Here is a 26,285-nt window from a genome sequence, read left to right as displayed (position 1 = left end):
GGGGGGGGGGCTGAAGATGGTGCATAAAATATGCATAAAAAAGATTTTTCTTCCAATAATGTAATCCATCATTGTTCCCACCATAAGAATTCTACCTCACAACTGTATTTCTTTTCTTTTTTTCCCTTGAGTGTATGTGGGGAGTGGGGGGAGGGGGCAGTTGTTTGAGACAGGATCTCACTATGTAAGCCTGGCTTACTTAACGCACTAGTAGACTAGGCTGGCCTTGAACTCCCAGAGGCACCCCTGCCTCAGGCTCCCAAATGTGTGCATCACCATGCTCAGCCTCACTAGTTATTTCTATTCATACTCTAGCCAGGGATGTAAGACATAAAAGGGAAAGCTATCTTGTATTTGGATAGTACATACATAACACTAAATTCAGATGTCAGCAGAAGCAAACGCTTGATCTACAAAGACTTGATTCACACTGCCTCTCCTGCTATCGTAATTCTTTATCACCTGGCCTTCCACCACTGAATCCAGGGGATTTCCAGTGGGTGTGAGGTATTTGCTCATCATTGTACTCCTAGTACAGGGCTTAGCTTCGAACCCTGCCTTCCTCTACAAAGTAAAGACCCTGAGAAATCATTAAATGTTGAGGGGGCTAAAAAAATTCCAAATTCTATAAGTAAATAAGCCAATGAAGACAGCATGCCTGTCCTTGGTGAGACACAAGGAACAGTTTTATTAAACAGCAGGCACAGGTGGCCAGATCTCTGTGAGAACAAGGCCAGCTTGGTTACATAGTGACAAAAACTGAACCATCACAGATGAGATGACAATCCAAGAAAGCCAGTGTCACTGGACTGAGAACTCTTCCTGAATGACAAGGGAAGATCTAGTTTTAGGACTGTTCAATTATTGCTTTATTCTGCACTGAGAGTGAATATTCTTAAAACTTCAAATTTTTAAAAAATGAGATAGTTAACCTAAGTTAAATAAACCTTTCCCTAAGAATTTATTTTTAGAAAATAAAGAAATGAGCCAATGTCAATCATACAAGGAACAAAATCTAAGAAAAATATAATGGTTGAGAGGGACAGGAAGGACTCTTACCTTAGGGTTATATTCTGTGTTTTTGGCATTCAGAGCTATTTTCCTCAGATCCAATTTACAAGCCAGATTTGCGGTGGAAACTACGTTCCTGAACAAACAAGCCAACCCAGAGGATCATAACGATACAGTTTCAACACCAACATTACTTACTTCATTATCTTCATAGGCTCTGCCTTAGCAACTCACTCCAGAGAGAATTCTCAGCATGAAAAGCAAAGTAATGTGGTCCTTAGTGAAGTGTAACCCCCAACGTGCTAAAACTCACATTTTCTTACATTTCATAACTAAAATTAAGCTTTAAAACTTCACTGTATGTTATTGGCTATTTTTTGCCTTTTTAGGGGCCAGCCACCCAGCTCCCCCCCCCCAAAAAAAATCACACACAGAGACTTATTCTTACTTATGAATACCTAGGCTTAGCTTGCTTAGTTTCTAGTCAGCTTTCCTTAATTTATCCCATCTACCTTTTGCCTCTGGGCTTTTCCCATTCTCTTACTTCTGTAAATCTTACTCTTACTCCATGGCTTGCTGTGTGTCTGGGTGGCTGGCCCTGGAAGTGCTCCTCCTTCTCTTGCTGCCCCTACATCTTAGCTTCTTCTTCCCAGAATTCTCCTTCTATGTATCCTCTCTGCCAGCCAGCCCCACCTCTCCTTTCTCCTGCCTTGCTATTGGCCAGTTCTTTATTAAACCATCAGGTGTTTTAGACAAGCACAGTAACACAGCTTCATGGAGTTAAACAAATGCAACATAAACACTCACACACCTTAAAATAATATTCTACTACAATTGTATAATTAAAAAAAAATACTATCCCAGAACCAAATCTACAAATCCAAAAGAGTTTGCAAATCAAACTCAATTTTATATCCTTTGTGTTTATCCAGCCCTAACTACCATCATTAACAACATCAGTGCTCTGGTATAAACAATACAATCTTTTGAGAATGTGTCTGTTAATCTTGACCTCCTCTTAGGGGACTAAGAACTGGTTTTTCCTTTCATAAGTAACCAGACTGCCATTAGTTATGACCCATTAAGAACTGAAAAATAAGGCAATCTGAAATTCTCCTCCTTACCCCATTATCCTGAAATTAGTTCTCATATTCTGAAATATAAACTATGCACCTAGAAGCATCCCTCACTTTAAAAGCAAATACACTTACTGTAATTGAGGCACAATTCCAGAGCCTTCTGGAATGGGATTCATTGGTGTCATGGACACTATGGATGCCACAGGTAAGGCATTGGGGTTTAGTTTTTCTGGAGAGGGCTGGTTGGAGTCAACACCATCAGGGCGCAGATGGGAATGGGAATCTAGTGAACTGGGGCTATTCAAGCTCAGCCCACTGTCCTCCCAACCAGTCAACAGTAACTGGTTTTGCTGATCTTGAGTTTCACAACTTTGCTCAGTTTCTTGCTTGTTTCCAATGACAGTCTGGTCTTTGTTTTCTTGGGGAAACTCATCTGGTAAGAAGCTTAAATCCACAGATGAAAAATCACTGGATGTTTCTTTGACTCTGTCAAGATGTGAATTAAACACAGTCTCTGGATTGGATGGATTAAGTGGGTGCACATCTAAAGGCGCCCCTGGGCTGAACAGTTGAGACACAGCTGGAGGAAAGTCATCCTAAGCAGTTTGAAAAGCAAAATAAAACCAACCAACAGGTTACACCAACGGGACTGCACTATGGCAGGAAGTCAATGGCTTCTGTCTGAAAGGCAGTAAGTACCACCAAGATTCTACTACAGAGTTCCAGCATGCTTAAGCGTACATCTTAAAGTTGGAAAGGTGGCCCATAAGAGTATTGACTGCTCTTCTAGAGGACCCAGGGTCATGGCACCCACAGGGTTGCACTCAGCCATCTGTAACTTCAGTTCAAGGGATCTGATATCCTCTTACACACTCATCCACTGGGCACCAGTCATGCACAGTGTGTATACATACATGCAGACAAAACACACACAGAAAATAGAAACAAATAAATCCTTTCTAACTATATCTTAAAATATAGAAAAGGCATTCATCATACAATGTTTTTCCTGCTTCAGTTATAGCCTGCTAAATTGTCCCTAACTCCAGCAGTGAGAAGTTTAATTGAACTCAAGATACCTATAAAATTTAAGAGCAGCTGCACTCTACTAGTTAATTATAAGCATCACTTGACTTAAATGCTCTTTTGGTCTTAAATTCACATTTTAAGGATTCTTCTTTTTTACTATTTTCTTCATTATGTATATGTGTGAAGGGAATATATGTACTACTTGAGTGCAGGTGCCTAAGGAATCTAGAAGAAGGCATCAAATCTCCTGGAGCTGAAGTTACAGAAAGTCATGAGCCACAGACATGGGTGCTGGGAACTGAACTCAGGCTGTCTGCAAGATTGGTACTTGCTCCCAACTACTGAGCCACATCTCAGTGGCCCCATAAAATCACATTTTAGAATAAGCTTGTGAATATTGGGACACAGTCTTAATTGACTGATCAGCACTCAGTAAAGATTCAGCATTACTTTTTTAATAAAAAGAGATTTAAAAATTAAATGAATTTAGAACAGATAGGTAAGTTACTGAGAATTAAATAGTAAGAATATTTTAAATTGATATTTGCTTTGTTTTGGAGATAGGGCCTCATTGTAGCCTAGGCTGGCCTCAGCCTCTATAGTGCTGGCACACACCTTTAATCCCAGAACTCAGGAAGCAGAGGCAGGTGAAGCTCTGTGAATCTAGGTTCTACATAGTGAGTTCTAGGACAGGCCAGGCTACATAAAGAGACCTGTCTCAAAAAAAAAAAACAAAAAACAAAAAACAAAACAAAACAAAAAACCTGAGGAAGGAAAGAGGGGAGGGGGGAGGAAGGGAGAGGGAGAGAAGGAGGGAGGGAGGGGGAGAGAGAGAGAGAAAGAGAAGGAAGGAAGGAAGGAAGGAAGCAAGGAAGCAAAGAAGCAAGGAAGGAAAAAAAAAGTTGCCTAAAAAAAAATCTTAATGAACCAAGTGTGGTCATAGGTGGTGGACTGATCCTGTATTTCCAGCTATTGTGGTAGCTGAGGCAGGAGCATAGCTCGAGCCCATTTGTTCACTATCGGTTTGAGAAGTCAGACACCCTGATCATGGCCTGATCCTAGCAAAGCAGAAGCACTGGAACCCGAGGTGACCGTAGGCAGCATATCCCTTTACCACCTGAACCAGGTCATCTAACTCCATAGCTAGGGTGTCTGATTGGCAACCCTAGTTACCTTGCTGAACTTACAAGTTCAGATGAAGGGCCTGGATAATCGAGTCTGCCTCCTAGGGAAGATTTAGCATTTCAAAGAGATTCCCCAAGCCAACACCATCCCTGATTCTCAGCAATGTGGCTGCCAGGCTCACCTGGACAGTATACGGGTCCAGAAAGAGGTCCAAGTACATGTCCTCCTCCTCCATGAGGGGAGAGCCCACCCGGCAGAGCCAGAGACAAGCAAAGGGATCGACGTCCAAGCAAGTCAAAGGAGCTTTGGTGGAACCAGCTCAGCGTTGGGCACAGGTGCCCTTTATCAACTTCAGGCTGTTCACAGCCAGGCGGGGCCAGCTTGGTCTACCCCTTCAACAGATGACGTGAATGAGCTGAGGAAGCAGGTGAGACACAGAGAAGGAGCTGATGAGCCCGGCGAGGCACAGCTGGTGGCACCCAGAGGCAGTGGAGGGCTGCTGAGTTGGCTGGAGGAGCAGGCCGGGCTAGGGCCACTGCCACCACGGGGCCTGTATGTGTTGCCCAGCCTCCAGAAGAGCAGCATAAAGTTAGCGAAGTGCACAGGGAGAAAAGAACGCTTTTTCTCTTGCGCTTTTTCTTGTTTCCTTTCTTCCTTTCTCTTTTCCTTCTTCCCCTTCCCCCTCCCCGGCCCCTCTTCTCATGCTGCTCAGGCTAGCCACAAACTGTCCTCCAGCTCCTGAGTGCTGGGATTACAGGGCACACCACCACACCCAGAGTTTCTCAGGCAGGGTACTTTTACTGTTAGTCTCTGTTGGGGTGTGCATGGATATGCACACTACAGCGCTCATGTGACGATCTGATGACTGTTTTCAGGGGTAGGTTCTCTCCTTAAGCATGTCGAAGGAACTGGAGGCTCCAACTCAGAGTGTCAAGCTTGGTGGCAAGCACCTTTACCCATTGGGCCTTCTCCCCCACCCAGATGCCATCCTTCTTTTACTGGTTTTCACCTTCGTGTCGCTGGCAGAGTTTTCCCAATTACAGAGAATTCACCTACAGCTGCTGTTGCTCTGCAGTTAGGGTCCAGACAACTCGAGAAAATAATGCAAAACTCAATATCCAGAGAAGATTTTCTTTCTTGAAATCTTTAATTTGACTGTCTTGGCTTAACTGTGCTGAATCGTTCTAGAAGCAGACATCTTGATGTTAGTTCTGCTGGGAACAGGACTCCCAACCTCTGAAAGAGCAGCAAGCACTTTTACCAGCTGGGCCATCTCTCCAGCCTCTAAAACAGATTCACAGTTATGTCACATAGTATACGGCAGACAGAATACTGAGGTGATTCCCCAAATCCCTGTCCTAGTGAACCAAATGTTTGCATACCTCCCAGTTATCCAAAAGCAAACCTAGGTGCTCTTGGGTTTTGCCAATATAATTAAAATTCCAAGTCTGTCATTTGGAAAGGGAGAGGATCCTGGCTAAGGCTGGCCTTACTTGCTGAGCTGCCAAAAAGGAATTGGCTGCTCTTTGGGAGGGATTTCAGAGCATGAGGTGACCTTGCCATGAGGAAGATTCTTCACTGCTGCCTTTGAAGATGGTTGGAGCCATGGTACAAAAGATGTGGATAACTTCTAGGCCTGAATGTGGGCCACATTTGATAGCTAACTAGCAAATGAACACCTCAGCTCTACAGTTATAAGAATTAAATTTGTCCATCAAAAAGGAAGGATCTTTGAAATGGCTTCTTCCTAAAGCTAGATCAATCTCTAATCTCTGTGTGTTGTTGCTGCCTAGCCCATACAAACAGCACAGAATACTGGGTTTTGTTCGCCATTTTCATATAAGCATGTTCTACTCTTCAATTACACAGTACCCCATTGTTCTCATGCACCCCACGCTGCTTTCCTTCACCTTGGTAGCTCCTTCTACTTTCATATCATCTCTGTGTTTTCTAAGCTCCATATACGACAGAAAACATGTCACACTCACTTTTTGTGTCCGGCTTTGTTGTATACCTGTCTTCTTTGATTTAACACAACCATTTCTAATTTGGTAGTTCTTCACAAGTCCTTTATGCTGCAGGAAGGACTCTTCAATAATATATCTTCCTCGAAGTTGCCCAGAGGACTTCCTGGAGATGTAACTGGCTTTGAGTCACCTACATTTCTATACTTAATCCCAATAAATGTCTATGTCACTAATTTGGACATTTCCCCATGAGTAAATGCTAATGGACCCAAGCTCATGCTGGTCACACGCAGCTCTTTGGGCTACCAGCACCCTCCCTGCTTGCAGCTAGCTTATTACTCTCTTTACCTGGTTATCTCCAGTTTAGTACATAAGATGATTTTGTTCTTCTTTGTGGCCAAATAATGACCTACTGTGTTCCTGTGCGTGCGCGCGTGCACACACGCGCGCACGCGCACACACACACACACAAATCCTTTCTTTATTTATTCATCATTGATTGGCACCCAGGCTGATGTTTAACTTGGTTGCTGTGGATACTGCATAGATATGCAGGTATTTCTCTCCTGCTGTGTCTCTATTCCTTCAAGGATGAACACAAACTGGATGATATGTAAATTCAATTTTTAGTTTTTTTGAGGACTCTCCATGTTGCTTTCCATAGGGGATGGATAAATTTACATTCTCAGCCAATGGTATATAACCACCCCTGCATTGAGTCCTTACTAGTATTTGTTGTTTGTTTTTCTAACTATAGCCATTCTGACTAGAGTGAGGTAAAAATCTCAAGATAGTTGGGGTTTTGTTTGTTTGTCTGTCTGTTCTTTATTTGCTTGAGATGGGGCCAGACTATGAACCTCTGCCTGGCTTTGAACTCACAGCAATCCACCTGCCTCTGCTGGGCTTAATGGCGTGTGACAACATACCCAACTCAATGTAGTTTAGATTTGTGCTTCCCTGATGCTAAAGATGGTGAGCATTTCCCCTTGTTATTGGAAAGGCTATCTTTGATTTTATGTTTAGCAGTTTTCCTGGTTACATTATCATCAAATTTTGAGTCTATACAAATGTGACTTTATGAGATGATAATGTTGTAAATAGCTAAGTGTGTGGTGATTTGTTGCTCAGCAATGGAAAATGAGTTATGAATAAGCTAGGCATTGTGGCTCATGCCTAAAATCCCAACACATGATAAGAAGTAGGTTCAATTCAAGGCCAGCCTGGGCTACAGTATACCCTGCATCAAAACCCCAAAACAAAAACAAAACAAAAAAAGTTATCAGTAGTAATCAGAGACAAAGGTTTGTAGTAATCTGCAGCTTAAGTGACAAAGTAATTGATAAGCCAATTTTGATAAAAACTTGATAGGCAAATGTTCCTTCTACTTTAATCTTTGTAATTTTTGTACATTTGAAATTATTTTAAATGAAAAGTTTCAAAAGAAAAGGTTAATGACTGTCTTTTGGGGTGATTTCAGTTGTTTTGGTGAACTCTTTGCTGGGGATAAAAGATTGGCATGGTTCCATTGAATAAGAGCTAATTGCTAGCATCCACAATAGGCCCCCCACACTAGGCTAAGTGCCTCACATATCTGGTGTAGTGGGAATTAACAAGGCAATTCCACGTAGTTTATCTGGTAGTTAAAAGAAAGAGGTTTATTTCAGGGTAACTTACAGCCAGTAAAGAAGTCAGTTACAGGATCCAGGAGGGGTGAGGTGCAGTTCAGCATGGTTCTCTGGAGAATTCTGCAATCCAGCATCTAGGATCACCAGCAGCCAAGAGGGGTTTTGTCTTGGCCATGCCCCAGGGGCAGATCATAGGCAGGTGTGGCAGTTACCTGCTGCCTCACTAGGGGTAGTGCTTCAAAGTCAAAGCTGGAACAGCTAACCACTACAGTCTGGACTCACTTAAGTGTCACAACAAAGCTGGGAGTAAGTACTCTGCCCATCTTCTACATTGCCATGAGTTGAACCCAGGGCCTCATGCACACCAGGCAAGCATTCTGTCACTGAGTTATACCCCAAGTCAGTAAGCACCCTCATTATCCCCATTCAGTAACTGAGTATACTGAGCCTGTCCCAGTTTATAAATTCCTGTTCACAGTGACTGACTCTGGACCCATATTCTCTGCATGGTCCTTTATCAACAGTCTACTCATGCCATATTAGATTGATACTATGTCTCTTATCTCTCTTGAGTCTGGCTTATTTTTGTTTAGGAATTTATAATATTTTGTACTTCAGCAAAAAGAAAAGAATGAAAAAATAGAAAAAGGACAAACAATATGGAAACAAACTGTCTCCAAGGATGTAAAGTTACTTTATTTGTTTTGTTTACCTTTTGCTAAGGGCAAGCTCTCCATCTGAATTCCTGAGGAAGCAGAGGAGTACCAAGCTAAGAGAATGGGCTTTGGATTCAGTGTCCCTGCACAGATATATGACTGATGGAGTTCAGTCCCTCTGAGCTTGTCTTTCCATCTGTGAATAGAGAATGTTTAAAGCAATTACCACTAGGCACGGTGGCACACACCAGTCATCCCAGCAGTTGAAAGGTTGAGGTAGGAAGATCATGAGTTGAAAGCCAGCCTGGGCTACATAGTAACACTCTGTCTCAAATCAAACACAGACGAACAAAATAGCTGCCCCCAAAATTAATGCATGAAACTTTTAGTTCATTGCCTAGCCATTCACAGGGGCACAGGGAATTGCAGATATATTTCTAGGAAACACATCATCTTACTAAAGCATATCATTTTCTTCGTCCCAAACTTAAAAAACAAACAAACAAACAAACAAAAAAACCTGCAATAGTTTGTAATAAAATACAAATTCCTAAGCATGGAATCGGAAACAAACACAAAATGTCTCCAGAGCACTGTGGTCTCCAGGCACCACTTCCTGTCTCTAATGCTCTCTGGTGGCTCCCAGTCACCTCTCAGGCCCCCTCCTTAGGAACTTTTCTCCTCGTCTGCTTCCACAGGATCACCTTCCCTTGATCTCCCACAGCACAGTCATCATGTGTTTTCTTCTGGATGCCTGCATCATGTCACTCCAGCTCAGGTGAGTGTGAACTTTGTTTCCCCTTGTCCTGTATTTGACCGCTTCCTCTTCCTTCTGCATGGAGCATTCCTTGAAGCATGGTAAACCAGGCAGTCTTCCTAGACACCCACCCTGCCTGGAATAACTCCTATCTGACAGGAATCCACAACAGCTCCAACACTTTTAGCTGCATTTTGCTTATAGAGGGGCCAACAGGAAAGAGCTGGAAAACAACAACTAGATTCCTTCCTTCTGCCTTTTACCCAAGCAGCAACAGAGATGGGGCTCCTGGGTCTCTGGATGCTTAGCTATCCTTCTTTAGCCAGCTCTTAGCCGAAGAAGAAATAGAAATCCACCTGCTTCAGAGACCAGCCAGGGCCCCTTCCTCCTCTGAGTCAGCAGGTATTGAATCAAGCTGCCATGTACTTACCTCAAAGACCCACAAAGCAGCCAACTCATTACCTGGGCAAAGAAAATCAAGAGGGCAAGACCAAAGATGGGCAGCTGAGGAGCTGCCTTCTTTGGGAGGAGGTGGTGAGCCATGTTGCCTCCCATTGCTCATTATTTATACTATTCCCTGAAAGTGAAATTGGGAGCCAGATGTCAGCTTCCAGGTGTTTCTAACGGCTAAGCTGGCTGTGCTTAGCTCACCTTTCACGGTTTAGTGAAAATAGTCTCAAATGCCATCCCATATGCTGCAAGTAGTTGAGCTACTTTCCAAGGACCTTGAGAACTCTTGCACAAGGGCACAAGAAAGAGTCCATACCCCTCTCCCTCTCTCTGCTGCCACTTTCTAAATCTCCCCACTTCTGCCTCCTACATGCCGTCACCCTCCGGCATAACCCAACTACACACTGGACTCTTCCACGAACCTCCAGTCCTTAAGGGGCCACCATTCAGAGCTGTGTTGTAAATGTGAATACTTGAGCAATGGTGTGTGTGTGTGTGTGTGTGTGTGTGTGTGTGTGTGTCTTAGGTTTTCTATTGCTTTGAAGAGACACCATGACCATGGCAACTCACATAAAGGAAAACATTTAATTGGGGTGGCTCTCTTATAGTTCAGAGGTTCAGTTCATTATCATCATGGTGGAACATGGCAGCGCACAGGCAGCCATGGTGCTGGAGAAGTAGCTGAGAGTCCTACATCTTGCAGGCAATAGGAAATGAACTTAAATGCCAGGCAGTATCCTGAGCAAAAGAGACCTCAAAGCCTGCCCCCACAGTGGCGCATTTCCTTCAACAAAGCCACACCTCCTAATAGTGTCACTCCTTATGAGCTTATGGGGGCCAATTACATTCAAACTAACACAGTGTGTGTGTGTGTGTGTGTGTGTGTGTGTGTGTGTGTGTGTGTGTAATTCTGTATGTGTGATATGTGTACATGGTATGGTATATGTGTATGGTATGTATGGATGCTGTGTATGTGATATGGTGTGATATATGTGTGTAGTTTTATGCATGTGTGTGATTTATACAATTATATATATATGCATGTGTTTGATGTCATACATTTGTGTGTGATGTGGTATGTATGTGTGTGGTGAGGGTAGAATGGTATATGTGTATGGTAATGAGATGTGTGTATGTGGTATAACACATGTGTGTGCTAGTTTCCTAGCTATAGTAATTAAGTACCACAAACCTAGTGATCTAGTCAAGAGGAATGCATTGTCTTGTGGTTTTGGAAGCATCTGGAAATAAGGTGTTAGCAGAGCTGTGCTCTCGAGGCTCTGTTCCAGGTCTTTTCTTTATCTTCTAGTAGCTCCTTGGTTTGCAATGGCATAACTCCAATCCTCACATGTCATTCCTTCCTGTGTGCCTTTGTCCAAAAGTCATCTTTTTCTAAGACAACAGTCATATTGGATCATAGGTTCACCCTATTTCCCAAGGACCTCATCTTAACTCCATCTGCAAATACCCTGTTATCAAAAAAAGTGTATATTCAGAGTCACTGAGCACTAAGATATCACCATAGGAATCCTGAGGTACAACTCAACCCACAGTTGGGTGTTTTCATGTATCTGTTAGGGTTAGGGGTTGCATTAGTTACTTCCGTGTTACTGAGAACAGACACCTGACACAAGAACTTCAAGAAGAAAAGACTCACTTGGGTGATGGTTCCAGGATGGGGTTCAGTCCATAGACACTTGGCTTCCTGAGTATGCACCTAGAGTGAGGCAGAACATGGGAGTGGAGATGGCAAAGGAGCTTTTTCACCATGTACCAGGGGGAAGTGCTGGGGAAGGGAGGCCTGGGGTAAAATATGGTTCTCAAGGATGCACCCTCAGTGACCCTCAGTACTCTCTCACCAAACTAAAGCCTTGGCCCTCAATTCATATTCTTAAAAGTGGCCAAGGACTAAATAGATTTGTCATTTGTATGCAGACTATCTGATTCTCCTGAGAGATACTACACTATTTTGCATTTCCACCAACACTATTGAGAACACCTGTTTCTGCACAGACTTGCTAAGATCATCAGTTGATAAACTTAATTTTAGATGTGTGCCCTTTCTTTATATTTTTTGCAGTTTCATTAGACTATAACTAACACACAATAATATACTGTCACAATTTCATGAGCTTTGCCATGCGCATATATCTTTACAATTATTATTTACAATCAAATAAATTTATCCATCTGGCCCCAAAGTGCCCCTTCTTCTTTATGATTTATTTTCCCCTCCATACTCCATCCCCTAGCTCAGGAGTTGTCAAAACTTTTGCTTCTTCTACACCCTTGTTGCCAGGTTCCAGGGAATACCTCCTACCATTACAGAGTAAACTAAAAGAGGAGAAAATGGATTGTGAGATCAGGGGGTAAAGGGAAGATTACCCTAAGTGTACAATGAAGAGATATCCCAGCTTTGACCTGCTGTAAGGTAGACTGAAGACCTCAGCATGGTGAGCAAGGCTGAAATCAGCACAAAGACTAATTCTTAAATGTTTTGATTGGAGGGCTGGACAGATGGCTCAGTGATTGACAGCATATACTACTTTTCCAGAGGACCTGAGTTTAGTTCCCAGCACCTACCTCAAGTATACCTCACAACTGTCTGTCACTCCAGCTCCAAGAGATTCAGCCTCATTTCTGGCCTCTACCATGGACCACATACATATACCCACATACAGACACACAGCTACCTACATAGGTATTAAACATAAAATAAATCTTTCAACAACAGCAGTTAAGTTTGGGCTGCACAAGTTTACACTTCCACCAACAGTGAAGGAGTGTTCCCCTTGCTTGACATCCCCTCCAATATAACCTGTCATCAGTGTTTTTGATCTTAGCCATTCTGACAAGTGTAAGATGGTTATCTCAGAGTCTTTTTATTTGCATTTCCCTGATGACTAAGGATGTTGAGCAATTCCTTAAATGTCTTTTAGCCATTGAGATTCTTCTGTTGAGAACTCTCTGTTTAGCTCTGTAGCCCAATTTTTAACTAGAATATTTGGTACTTTGATGTCTAGTTTCTTGAGTTCTTTATATATTTTAGAGATCAGCCCTTTGTCAGATGTAGGGTTGGTAAAGATTTTTTTCCATTCTGTAGGCTCTTGTTTTGTCTTATTTACCATGTCCTTCACTTTACAGAAGCTTTTCAGTTTCAGGAGGTCCCATTTATTAATCGTTGCTCTGAGTGTCTATGCTACTGGCATTGTATTTAGGAAGTGGTCTCCTGTGCCAATGTGTTCAAGGCTACTTCCTACTTTCTCTTCTGTCAGGTTCAGTGTAACTGGATTTATGTTGAGGTTGTTGATCTACTTGTACTTGAGTTTTGTGCATGACAATAGATATGGATCTCTTTGCAGCCTTCTACATGTTGACATCCAGTTATGCCAGCACCACTTCTTGAAGATGCTTTCTTTTCCCCATTGTATAGTTTTGGCTTCAAAAATCAGGTGTTCATAGGCGTGTGGATTAATGTTACAGTCTTCAGTTCGATTCCATTGACCATGTGTCTGTTTTTACTCCAATACCAAGCTGTTTTTATTACTATGGGATCATGATGCCTCCAGAGGTTGCTTTATTATATTGGATTGTTTTTAGCTATCCTGGGTTTTTTGTATTTCCATATGAAGTTGATTATTGTTCTTTCCAGGTCTGTGAAGAATTGTGTTGGGATTTTGATGGGAATTGCATTGAATCTGCAGATTGCTTTTGGTAAGATTGCCATTTTTACTATGTTAATCCTACCTATCCATGAGCATGGGAGATCTTTCCACTTTCTGATATCTTCTTCAATTTCTTTCTTCAAAGACTTAAAGTTCTTGTCATATAGGTCTTTCACTTGCTTAGTTAGACTTATCCCAAGGTATTTATATTATTTGTGACTATTGTAAAGGGTGATGTTTCTCTGATTTCTTCCTCAGCCCATTTATCTTTTGTATATAGGAGAGATACTGTTTGGGGGTTTCGTTTTGTTTTTGTTTGTTTGTTTTTTAGTTAATCTTGTATCCCACCACTTTACTGAAGGTGTTTATCAGCTGTAGGAGTTCCCTGGTAGAATTTTTAGGATCACTTATGTATACTATCTTATCATCTGCAAATAGTGAAAATTTGAATACTTCCTTTCTAATTTGTATCTCCCTGATCTGCTTTGTTGTCTTATTGCTCTAGCTAGAACTTAAAGAAATATATTGAATAGATATGGGGAGAGTGGACAGCCTTGTCTTGTTCCTGATTTTAGTGGAATTGTTTTGAGTTTCTCTCCCTTTAATTTGATATTGGCTCTTGGCTTTCTGTAAATTGCCTTTATTATGTTTAGGTATGTTTTTTGTATTCATGATCTCTCCAAGACCTTTATAATGAAAGAATGTTGTATTATGTCAAAGGATTTTTCATCATCTAATGAGATGACCATGTGGTTTTTTTCTTTCAGTTTGTTTAAATGGTGTATTACATTGGCAGATTTGTGTATGTTGAACCATCCTTGCATCTTTAGGATGAAGCCTACTTGATTATAGTGGATAAGTCTTTTAATGTTAATTGTATTTGGTTTGCCAGTATTTTATTGAGTATTTTTGCATCAATGCTCAAGAGGGAGATTAGTCTGTAATTCTTATTCTTTGTTGCATCTTTGTGTGGTTGGAGTATCGGGGTAACTGTAGCCTCATAAAAAGAGTTTGGCAATGTTCCTTCTGTTTCTATTGTGTGGAACAATTTGAAGAGTATTGTTATTAACTCTTCTGTGAAATTCTGATAGAATTCTGCACTGAAACCATCTGGTCCTGGACTTTTTTTGGTTGGGAGACTTTTAATGACTATTTCTATATCCATAGGAGTTATAGGTCTATTTATATTGTTTATCTGGTCTTGATTTAATTTTGGTATGTGGTACCTATCTAGAAAATTGTCCATTTCTTTCAGATTTCCCAATTTTGTGCAGTACAGGTTTTTGAGGTATGAAGAATCCTGATGATTCTCTGAATTTCCTCATTGTCTGTTGTTATGGCTCTCTTTTCATTTCTGGTTTTGCTAATTTGGATGCTCTCTCTATGCTGTCTGGTTAATTTTGATTAGGGTTTGTCTATCTTATTGATTTTTCTCTAAGAACCAACTCTTTGTTTCATTGATTCTTTGTGTTGTTCTCTTTGTTTCTATTTTATTGATTTCAGCCCTCAATTTTACTATTTCCTGGCATCTATTCCTCCTGGGTGACTTTGCTTCTTTTTGTTCTAGAGCTTTCACATATGCTGTTAGTTGCTAGTGTGAGATTTCTCCAAATTCTTTATGTGGTCATTTAGTGCTATGAATTTTCCTCTTAGCACTACTTTTATAGTGTCCCATAAGTTTGGGTATATTGTACATTCATTTTCATTCTATTCTAGGAAATCTTTAATTTCTTTCTTTATTTCTTCCTTGACCCATTGATGATTGAGTTGAACATTTTTCAGTTTCCATAAGATTGTAGATTTCTATAATTTTTGTTGTTATTGAAATCTAACTTTAAGCCATGGTGGTCTAATAAAATACAGGAGGTTATTTCAATTTTTTTTTGTATCTATTGAGATTTGCTTTGTGACTGAGTATATTGTCAGTTCTAGAGAAAGTTCCATGGGGTGCTGAGAAGAAGGTATATTCTTTTGTGTTAGGTTGGAATATTCTGTAGATATCTATTAAGTCCATTTGAGTCATAATGTCTGTTTGTTTCCTTATTTCTCTGTTAAGTTTCCATCTGGCAGACCTGTCCATTGATGAGAGTGGGGTGCTGAAGTCTCCCACTCTTAGTGTGTAGGTTTTGATGTGCAATTTAAATTTTAGTATTGTTTCTTTTACATTTGTGGGTGCTCTTGTATTGGGGACATCAGTTCAGAACTGATACTTTAGTTGGTGGATTTTTCCTGTGGTGAATATATAATGTCCTTCCTGATCTCTTTTGACTGAATTTAGTTTGAAATCCATTTTGTTAGATATTAGGATAGCTATACCAGCTTGCTTCTTAAGTCCATTTGATTGGAAAGTCTTTTCCCAGACTTTTACTCTGAGGTAGTATGTCTGTCTTTGAAGTTGAGGTGTGCTTGGTGTATGCAGCAGAAAGATGGATCCTGTTTTCATATCCGTTCTGTTAGCCTGTGTCTGTCTATAGGCAAATTGAGTCCATTGATATTAATGACCAGTGATTGTTAATTCCTGTTATTTTTTTGGTGGTAGTGTGTGTGTGTTTCCCTTCTTTGGGATTTGCTGCTGTGGGATTATCTATTGTCTGTGTTTTCATAGGTGCATCTAACTTCCTTAGGTTGGAGTTTTCCTTCTAATGCTTTCTGTAGGGCTGGATTTGTGGATAGGTGTTGTTTAAATCTGGTTTTGTCTTAGAATATCTTGTGTATTCTGTCTATGGTGAATGAAAGTTTTTCTAGGTATAATAGTCTGGGCTGGCATCCATGGTCTTTTAGTGTCTGTATAACATCTGTCTAGGACCTTCTGGCTTTCAGAGTCTCCAGTGAGAAGTTGGGTGTTAGTCTGATGGGTCTGCCTTTATAAGTTACTTGGCCTTTTCCCTCTGCTGCTCTTAATATTCTTTGTTTATTCTATATGTTTAGTGGTTTGAATATTATGTAGCGAGGGGACTTTTTGGGGGATGTAGTCTATTTGGTATTCTATTAGCTTCTTGTATCATCATAGGTATTTCCTTCTTTAAGTAGGAAAGTTTTCTTCTAGATTTTGTTCAATATATTTTCTGTGCCTTTGAGTTGGTATTCTTCTCTTTCTTCTATCCCTATTATTCCTAGGTTTGGCCTTTTCATGGTGTCCCAACTTTCCTGGACATTTTGTGTTATATGATTTCTTGGCTTTAATGTTTTCTTTGACTGATGAATCTATTTCCTCTATTGTATCCTCCATAGAAGAAATTCTCTCTTCTATCTCTTTTATTCTGTTGGTTATGCTTGCATCTGTAGTTCCTGTTTGTTTACTCAGATTTTCAATTTCCAGCATTCCCTCCATTTGTGTCTTCTTCATTGCTTCTATTTCAATTTTCAGGTCTTGAACTGTTTCCTTCACCTGTTTAATTGCTTTTTCTTGGTTTTCTTGGCTTTTTTTTTTAAAGGGATTTAATGATTTCTTCTAATTTTTTGTTTGTCTTTTCCTAGAGGCAGGACCTTTGGCTTTTTTTCCTAACTAATTCCCCCTTTTAAGAAACTTTAATTTCTTAAAAGAATCACCAAATCTGCTAACAATGGCAATTCAGATGATGGTGAAGTGAGGTAGCGACCTAGCATGGCCGCAGCCCGAGAAGGGAGCTTCAGGGAAAGCTACAAGCCACCCACTGGTAGAGAGAGAAGAAGCCAAAGAGCCAGCAGTGTGTGTGTGGAAGAATGTGCAAAAGCCGCTAACTCCCTGTGGGTTTTGGAACCCACAAGCCTGTAGAGTCTGCTGTAGAGAAGCTACAGAAAAGAATCCCAGACTTTCTCAGAGGGCTTGGGGAAGAAAAGGAAAATCTAGCTGTGAGAGTGTGACTCCAGCCACGTGTAGCCCCAGCCTGAGCCAGTGGCTTTGTGCCCCACAGGTTGGATGCCAGATGTTGTATGAATTCTAATTGGTCTTACTAATGAAAAGCCAGATATTGGGGTAAATGCTGAAAGATCGGTAAAAGAGCCAGCCACTAGAGAAACTTCTTACCTCCACTGAACCCTCAGGCCAAAGGAGAGGGAAGTTGGTTTTGTTTTGTTCTTTTTTTTTTTTTTTTTTTTTTTTCTGTTATCAGGGATGGAACCAGAACCTGCTGCATGCTTGGCAAGCACTCAACCAGCTGTAGTACACCACCAGCCCTTTTTTAACATCTTATTAGATGAAATCTAATCCCAGAGCAGCTGGGATTACAGGCCTGGACTACAAGATCTTCCACAGGTGAAGCTGAAGAACCACACAGTCAAAAAATCAAGAAGGAGCGAGGAAGCAGACTCTGTTGATCCTACGTGGCTGTGCATCTTTTTTCCTTTTTGTTATTAATATTTTTCATTTGTTTTACATACCAACCACAATGTCCCCTCCTTCCTTTCTTCCCATTGCCTCCTACCACCTCCTCTCTACTCCCCTCCACCCATTCCTCCTCCATTCAGAAAGAGGCAAGCTTCCCATGGAACTCAACAAAGCATCTCATATCACATTAAGGCAGGACTAAGCTCCTTCTCCTGCATCAGGGCTGGGCTGGGCGAGGCATGGGAACATGAGGAATTAGGTTGGTCGAGTTGGGGGCAGATTGAGGGGGAGAGTGATGAAAGAGACATCTTGATAGAAGAAGCCATTTGGGGGGTAGGGAGAAACCTGGTGCCAGGGAAACTCCCGGGCATGCACAAGGCTGACCCCAGCTAAGACTCCTAGCAATAGTGGAGAGGGTGCCTGAACTGGCCTCCTCCTGTAATCAGGAGGGTGCCTAATTGTCAACAGAGATACTCTATCCAGTAACTGATGGGAGCAGATGCAGAGATCCAGAGCATGGCTGAGCTCCGGGAGTCCTCCTGAAGAGAGGGAAGAGGGATTGTACAAGCAAAGGGTGGTGGGGGGTACATCAAGATCATGACAGGGGAACCCACAGAGACAGCTAACCTGAGCTATTGGAGCTCAGGACTCTGGACCAACAGCTAGGGAGTTTGCATGGGACTGACCTAGGCCCTCTGCATGTGGGTGACAGTTGTGTAGCTTGCTCTGTTTGTGGGGCCTCTAGCAGTGGGATCAGGACCTGTCCCTGGCACATAAACTGGCTTTTTGACTTTACAACATACCTCACACCACTGGCCTCACCTTAGCCCAGTTTGCTTTCACATTAGCTCCACTAGGGGGCGAGAAACTACCACCTTGTACCTCCTCTTCTCCTCCTCCTGAGGCCACAGACATTTCTAAATGCGTGAGGTAAAATTAACTCAAAATCAAAGAATCATGAATATGAGATGTTCCTGGCAGCACTTGTCCATGGTGCATCTTACATCTTCACTGCAGCCTTGGTTCTGAACATGGGCATGCACAACTTGAATTGCACTTAATTGTCATACCATGTAGCGCCAGCAAAGACTGCCTGAGACACAGCAGCTCAAATCTGAGACTATTCCATTAGGAACTGTAGTATGGCTTTACTTTCTCTTTGTAGAAACATAGTGGTTTAATTATAGAAAACTGAGACGTTTAATACTTTCCTACCATCCTTTCTCGATGGAGATTAGTATGTTAGTTAGAATGTTCCACTAAAAGAATGCTATTTGAGTTGCTTATGAGTTTCATAAGCAGTTGTTAGATGAAGTTTGGCTTGGGATGTGGACAGAATTTGTAAGAATTTCCGAAATAGTCTTGAACATAGGATACTGTCTGTGTGTGTCTCCTAAGTGTAAACTCTTACTTTCCCACACAGGTCTCCTGTTCTACTGTCTTCTGGAATAGATGATTTTGTGTCATTTTTTTTTCTTTTTATGTACCTTTTCTTGTCCCCATCTGGAATGGTTCTTTGTCCGTCATCAGAATTTATCTATTTGGCCATCCTACCCTAGATTTTCCTAGGAAATTATAACCTTTTGTCTGGAAATTAAAGGCTTTATTTTGAAATAATTCTCTTCTATACTTTATCTGAAATATGTTTTTAAACCATTGGCTTGGTTCTCTCAATCTTTGAAATTCTACCAAGGAAGACAGAGCACGTGGACACCATCTCCTTTGCTTCCGCTGCTATCATGTATACAGAGATGAACTTGAATTCCTTTCTGACGGTCCTCCAAGGCATTTGTCCTCAGCTTTTTAAGTGTTAAAGTGGATGGAATAAGACTGACCAAGGGGGTCAAGGACAGTTAACTGTTGCCACCACAGAAGGATAGTTTCTGCAGACATAGGGCGGTTTTGTGGACGGCACTAAGTTTCCTGGCAGTCATTCTTTTCTGTATGCGTTGCCTTTTGAGCCTTTTTATTTCCTTCTAGAACCCAGCTCTATTCATTCCTGACTTGGAACTCTGCAGTTAAGTTTCAGATGTCTGCAGTGACTGATTTCTTTATCTCCCTCCCTGCTTCATTTCAAACATCCTAGATGAGAAAGACAGTTTATGCATCACCTTTAGGTGTGACCAATGTAGACGTCTACAATCTCTTTGCTTGCTTGATGTTGTTGTTGTCCTTATTGTTCACTAACTCATTTGATTTAAAAAAAATTCAATATTTTTTTCTTCCTTCCTTCCTTCATTTCCTTCTTCTTTTGATATTTTTGAGAAAGAATCACTATGTAGCTCTGGCTGTCCTGGAACTAACTACATAGACCAGACTGGCCTCCAACTCACAGAGATCCACCTGTGTCTGCCTCTAGGGTGATGGGACTAAAGGTGTGTGTCACTACACCCGGCTTTTCTTCTTTAAGAAAAGGTTTTACTCTGGAGTCCAGGCTGGTCTGAAATCCACCAGGTAGCACAGTCCAGCATCAATCCCCCTTTACGCCTGTAAGAAAAATGAGACGGAGAAGTAAAGACTCCATCCCAACAGAGAGACTGCTTTATTAGAACAGTGAGGGGACTCAGCCTTTCTGCAGAATAAAGAGTATATTTAGAGAGGCTGGAGGATGTGTGTGTGTGTGTCTGTGTGTGTCTGTGTGTTGTGTGTCTGTGTGTGTGTCTGTGTCTGTGTGTGTGTGTCTGTGTGTGTGTCTGTGTGTGTGTCTGTGTGTGTGTCTGTGTGTGTGTCTGTCTGTGTGTCTGTGTGTGTGTCTGTTTGTGTGTGTGTCTGTCTGTGTGTGTGTGTGTGTGTGTGTGTGTCTGTCTGTGTGTGTCTGTCTGTGTGTGTCTGTGTGTGTGTCTGTCTGTGTGTGTCTGTCTGTGTGTGTCTGTCTGTGTGTGTCTGTGTCTGTGTGTGTCTGTGTCTGTGTCTTCTTTGTGTCTGTGTGTCTGTGTGTGTGTCTGTGTGTCTGTGTGTCTGTGTCTGTGTGTCTGTGTGTGTGTGTGTGTCTGTGTGTGTGTCTGTGTGTGTGTGTGTGTGTGTGTGTGTCTGTGTGTGTGTCTGTGTGTGTGTCTGTTGTGTGTGTGTGGTGTGTCTCTGTGTGTGGGGTGTGTGTGTGGTATGTGTGTGGTGTGTCTCTGTGTGTATGGTGTGTATGTAGTGTATGTGTGGTGTGTGTGCATGTGGTGTGTTTAATGTAGTGTGTGCTGTAGTATGTGTGTGTGATGTGTGTATGGTGTGTCTCTGTATGTGGTGTGTATGTGTGTGTGGTGTGTTGCTGTTCGAAATGCTTTTTTTGTTTGTTTGGGTTTTTTTTTCTTTTTCGAGACAGGGTTTCTCTGTGTAGCTTTGCTCCTTTCCTGGAACTCTCTCTGTAGCCCAGGCTGGCCTCGAACTCACAGAGATCCACCTGCCTCTGCCTCCCAAGTGCTGGGATTAAAGGTGTGCGCCACCACCGCCCAGCAATGTTCGAAATCTTAAATGGCCTTGTAATAAAAAAACCCAGAGTCAAATATTGGGGGAAATACTGAAAGATCAGAGAGACAAAGGAACAAGCCACTGCCACATCTCACCTCTTGGACTCCTCAGCCTGAAAAGCCTCTAGTTCCTGTCTCCTCACACCTTATATACCTTTCTCCATTCAGCCATATTACTTACTTCCTAGTGCTGGGATTAAAGGTGTGTGCCTCCACACAGCTGTTTCTCTCCTAGACTGAATCAATCTCATGTAATCCAAGGTGGCTTTGAACTCAACTCACAGATCCAGACAGATCCCTGCCTCCCAAGTGCTAGGACTAAAGGTGTGTTCCACCACTGCCTGACCTCTATGTTTAATCTATTGGCTTGTTCTGTTCTCTGATCTTCAAACATATTTTATTAGGGTACAATGCATCATCACACACACACCCACTTTTTGTCTAAAATAATAAAAGAAGGTTATAACTAATATAAGAAAAATTATATACAATAAGTATATACAATATATACAGTCAAGAATTGCACTAACAATGTCCAGTCCATTAACAATTGACAAATGCAGAGAAAATACTCCATTATTTTCCTGTTTTGGTGAATTCAAAGTGTTGTACCTAATTCACTTTCTATCCTAACTTGTATTACCAACACAAAACTATTTTTAATGTCTTTCAAACTTACAGACTTTATATCTCTTTAGTGTGTGTGATGTGTGTGTGTGTGTGTGTGTGTGTGTGTGTGTGTGTGTGTGGTGTATGGTGTGTGTGTGTGTGTGTGTGTGTGTGTGTGTGTGTGTGTGTGTGTGTGGTGTATGGTGTGTGTGTGTGTGTGTGTGTGTGTGTGGTGTGGTGTGTAGGGTGTGTGTGTGTGTGTGTGTGTGTGTGTGTGTGTGTGGTGTGGTGTGTAGGGTGTGTGTGTGTGTGTGTGTGTGTGTGGTGTGTATGGTGTGTATGTGTGGGGGGTGTGTGTGTGTGTACTTTGTTTTTATAGGTTTCTTAGTTAAGAGTTGTTTTGACTGTCAGAAGAAACTTTAGAGTTTTGAACAATGTTGGAACTGTTAAGATTAGGGAGGCTTTTAAGACAGATTTTTGCATTGCACAATGAACATGTGGCCAGGAGTGGGGTGTTAGAATTTAACATAATGTGTTTGAGTGTCATGTTGACAAGGAGTAAACTTGAGATGGAGCATGCTTATTGTCAGTTTAGCTGGATTTAGAATCACCTAGGAGATACGCCTTTGGAGATGTTTGGTAGACTGTTCCAGAGAGGTTAAACTGGCTCTCCTTGCTCTCTGCAATGGGAGGTGTGGAATCGCAGTGCAAGCTGCTTCTACTTTTTGCATTCTCTGCCATAGTGTACTGTAAGCTCAAATCATGAGTCTTCGAGAAAAACCTTTCCTCCTTTACATAATTTCTCATGATGCGTTTGGTCACCACAAAGAGAAAAGAAACATCTTTGCAAACTTGGGGACTCAGTAGGTTATTTAATTTCGGATTTTTCATATATGAAATGACATCAGTTCTTGCTCCACTTCCTTCACTAGGTTTACCTAGACTACTGGTGACATGGTTGGGCGTTGATTGTTTGTTTGTTTGTTTGTTTGTTTGAGACAAGACTGTACTCTGTAGCCCAGGTTGGCCTGGAATTCACTATATTGCCCAGGCTATCCTTTAATTCATGAGCATCTTGCCTCCAGCCTTCCAAATGATGTGATTGCAAGTGTGAGCTACCATATCTGATTGGGTATTAGGAATTGAGCCTTTTGTGATCTCTGGAAACTTGTTTTTTTAAGACAAGAGGTTATAAATGCATTGTTTTATTTTGTCTTGTTTTGTTTTGTTCTTTGTTAGACAAAGATCAGGCTGCTTTACAAAGTCATCAAATTATACAAAAGCTCAGTATTTCCAACTTTGCTGGCCAGATGTCCAGATGTTCTCTCTCTCTCTCTGACATCAGCCTTCCTATAGCATTCCTAAAGCAGCCATGGATGATATGTTAGCAAGGACACAACTATTTCCTAATAAAAATTTAACACAAAAGAAGCAATGGTTCAGATTTTGCACATGGGCTTTCCAGCCTCAGGCCTAGTGCTCTGTATTTTTAAACTATTTCATTTTTATAAAACACTTTGAGAAGATCCACAGAAATGTGGCCATGGTCCATATGTTGATACCGTAAACCATCATCTGTAATATAGTGCTTTGGTAGAGTGGTCAGCATAAGAGTACGGTCCACCCCAAAAGCCTTCCTGAATGCAGTGAGCATTTCCAAATAGAGATCATGGCTGGATGCCTCCTAAATACTGTTTACATCCTGAACGGTATCCTGAGATGAGAACTGGCTGTGACAGATCCTCTTCCTGTCAACACAGGCCCTGCACATCATCTTACCTCCTATTTCCTCAATGCTGAGAACATCTGTTGTAGAGGAGAACTCAGAAATGAAAATGGACTTCACTGACTGGGAAAAGATGAACCCCAATACTGCTGGGTCAGACATTTGGAAAAGTCCACATCAGAGACAAAGCACAGTACTGAAAGTCGGCACGGGGTAGTTCTGCGCCTGGTTTCAGTTCTTTACCACAGACTTCTCATCAGCTTCCCCAGCTGATGAGTTAGACAAGAGAAGTCCTAGAAGGGAGAAGAAAGTTTTGCTACATGTACCCAACAGCTCAGGTGATAGACAGGAATCATTTCCACCCAGAGGTTTGAGGTCTTGGGCTCATCCACAAAGAGACAGCTCTATATTCTTCTGATGAATCTTCCACCATCCATTCTGCCCAAGCAGGTGAAGGGGCCCCATGGTAAAAGGAAGGGCTTTCTGAGACCAGGTTGGAATTTTCATGGAGGAAGAGACTTGAGTGTCAGCTCAAAGATGGCAATGAAAGGAGGCTTTGGGTCACATGACTGTCCAACGTGTGGACTGTGAAGGGTAAGACCTGCAATTTGTCACAGGCTAACCTTGTGGCTAGTGCACCTCTGTTTTACAATATTTACTGTTATTGGTGTTTTTCTGCTATGTCTTATTTCACCATCCTAAATCCCAGAAAAGTCCCACTTGATAATCTCTTCCCATAGACTCAGCCAGAAATCCTCTGGAGACAGGCCCAAGCCAGCCTTCTGTGACCTTCACTCATTCAAGTGAGGTTCCTGGATGGAGCATAGGGGTGGCTAAGGGGTGAGAGGATGAGGGATGGATCAGGCTAAGGACCTCTAAGGGTGCTGGGGTAAGCTGGGGTTTTTCTTTTGCAAAGATTAATCCTATCAGGAGAGAATAAGAAAGATGAGCTAAAAGTAGGCCTTTGCAGAGAGGGGCAGAAGATGCATATCCAGTAAATGCAATCTAGTGCAGAGAAGGCAGGCATGGAGCTCAGGAACCCTCTGAACACTGAAGGAGGCAACAACCTGACCTTCTCTCAGCTCTACTGGAAGGCAAAAACATGTTCACCAGAGGGTGCCCCTGAGTGTTCACTGCCACCATCTTGGAGCCAGAACCTTGATATGCTGCCTTGTGTATCTCACAACAACTCAGGAAGAAATTATTAATATGTCATTGTCCAGGCAGTAAAATTAGCCAGAGGTGGGTATGGTGGTTTGAAAGAAAATGGCCCCATAGGCTCATAGGGAGTAGCACTACTAGGTGTGGCCTAGTTGGAGTGGATGTGGCCTTGTTGGAGGAAGTGCTTCACTAGCGGGTGGGATTTAGGTCTCAAGAAGCTCAAGCTGGTTCACTTCCTGCTGCCCGTGGATCCAGATGTACAACTCTCAATTCCTCCAGCACCATGTCTGCCTGCATGCCACCATGCTTTCCACCAGGATGATAACGGATTAAACCTCTGAATGATAAGTCATTCCAATTAAATGTTTTCCTTTACAAGAGAGAGTTGCCATGGTCAAGGTGTTTCTAAACAGCAGTAAAACCCTAACTAAGACAGGGGGTTACTTGACCCAGGTGACATGTTAAGAATGTCTGTTTTGGAAGACAACTGTCACAGAATTATATGGAAAACACCAAGTCTCATTTCTTCCCAGGCCAAAGGAAGCAATGAGGACCAAAGGAGATAGGAGCATAAGGGTGACCCGATCCTTCCCATTCCTGTATGAGGAGGCTGTTGTCATTGATTTGCTGTTGTTCCCTGGTGGCTGCTACTGCTGCTGCTGCTGCTGCTGCTGCTTTTGATTTTAGTTGTATGGTTGTTGGCTCCTGAGTAGAGTTGTTCCCCACCTGGGAAGAATCCACTTCACCTGCCTGTTGGGTCTGTTCTGATACCTCCTTGTCAGTGTTGTGATCTCTATGATGTGAAGTTTCTCAAAATGTAGCTTTCAGACTAGCAGCAGTAACAGCTCTTAGGAATATATTGAGAATATAAATTCTAAGTCCTCAACATGGACCATGGACCTCCTGCATCAGAAACTCTTGGGTCTGTTTTATACATGAGCTTCTGTGTTATAGTGATACACATGGAGGTCCAAAAATACTGCCCTATAGGAAATAGTAACAATCACCAGAGCCTAAAAAGCATATGTGCCTCAACCTTGGCCTTGGGAAGGAAGTTTGAAGAAGAGAGCAGGGGCCAGAGAATGAAAGTACTGCTACTATACAGGCCCATGGTAGTGAGGGTCCTGTCAGGATATGATGGCTGAAAAACAAAGTGAAGTTAAGAGCAGATTTAAGAAACACTACTTAGGAGGTAGAAAAACACAGTACTGGTACTGCCAAAGCAATGTCTAGTCTCAAATTAGACCAGCTGAATATGACCTAAGAGGTATGTGAAATCTAGGCATTCATGGTTTGTGTATATATATGTACATTCTCAGTGCTCAGTGCTCAGTGCACAGCCAAGGCTGAGAACCATTGTTTTAGGTTAGGCCACTCAAAGGTTGACTTCAGAGTAGCATCATGGGACCTTGGAGATAACCAGGAAGACAGAACGTCAGGCCCAGCCAGACCTACCAACTACAATCTGTGGGTGATTCAGAGCATAGTAAAAGGTAGGAAACTGAAAGGCTTAGTTTAACTCAGTAGCTCTCAATCAACCTGCACCTGCCTTGTGAATTCAGACTCTGGGACTAGAAAAGGTTCTAAGGTGATTCTAGCATAAGCCAAGGACTGAGATGCTCAGATCTCTTGCAATCCAAATCACTGAAGTGAATTAGGAT

The 26,285-nt window shown here is 42.0% G+C and overlaps 1 protein-coding gene across 1 annotated transcript in view; it reads right to left on the bottom strand.

Annotated features, from left to right (window-relative positions):
* The window catches only part of LOC118581722, a 51,156-nt gene that overhangs the window by 14,337 nt on the left and 10,534 nt on the right, over positions 1 to 26,285 (bottom strand). The window contains exons 7-9 of the mRNA XM_036184204.1: positions 4,426 to 4,547; positions 2,223 to 2,686; positions 1,060 to 1,147 (exon numbers count right to left, since the gene is read on the bottom strand). Of these exons, the coding sequence (XP_036040097.1) occupies positions 1,060 to 1,147; positions 2,223 to 2,686; positions 4,426 to 4,547 (674 nt within the window). The remainder of the gene's footprint in view (positions 1 to 1,059; positions 1,148 to 2,222; positions 2,687 to 4,425; positions 4,548 to 26,285) is intronic.

This window comes from Onychomys torridus, chromosome 4 (assembly GCF_903995425.1).
Source record: "Onychomys torridus chromosome 4, mOncTor1.1, whole genome shotgun sequence".
NCBI lineage: Eukaryota > Metazoa > Chordata > Mammalia > Rodentia > Cricetidae > Onychomys > Onychomys torridus.
The sequence above is the reverse complement of the archived record's forward strand: the minus strand, read 5'-3'. Positions and strand labels throughout refer to the sequence as shown.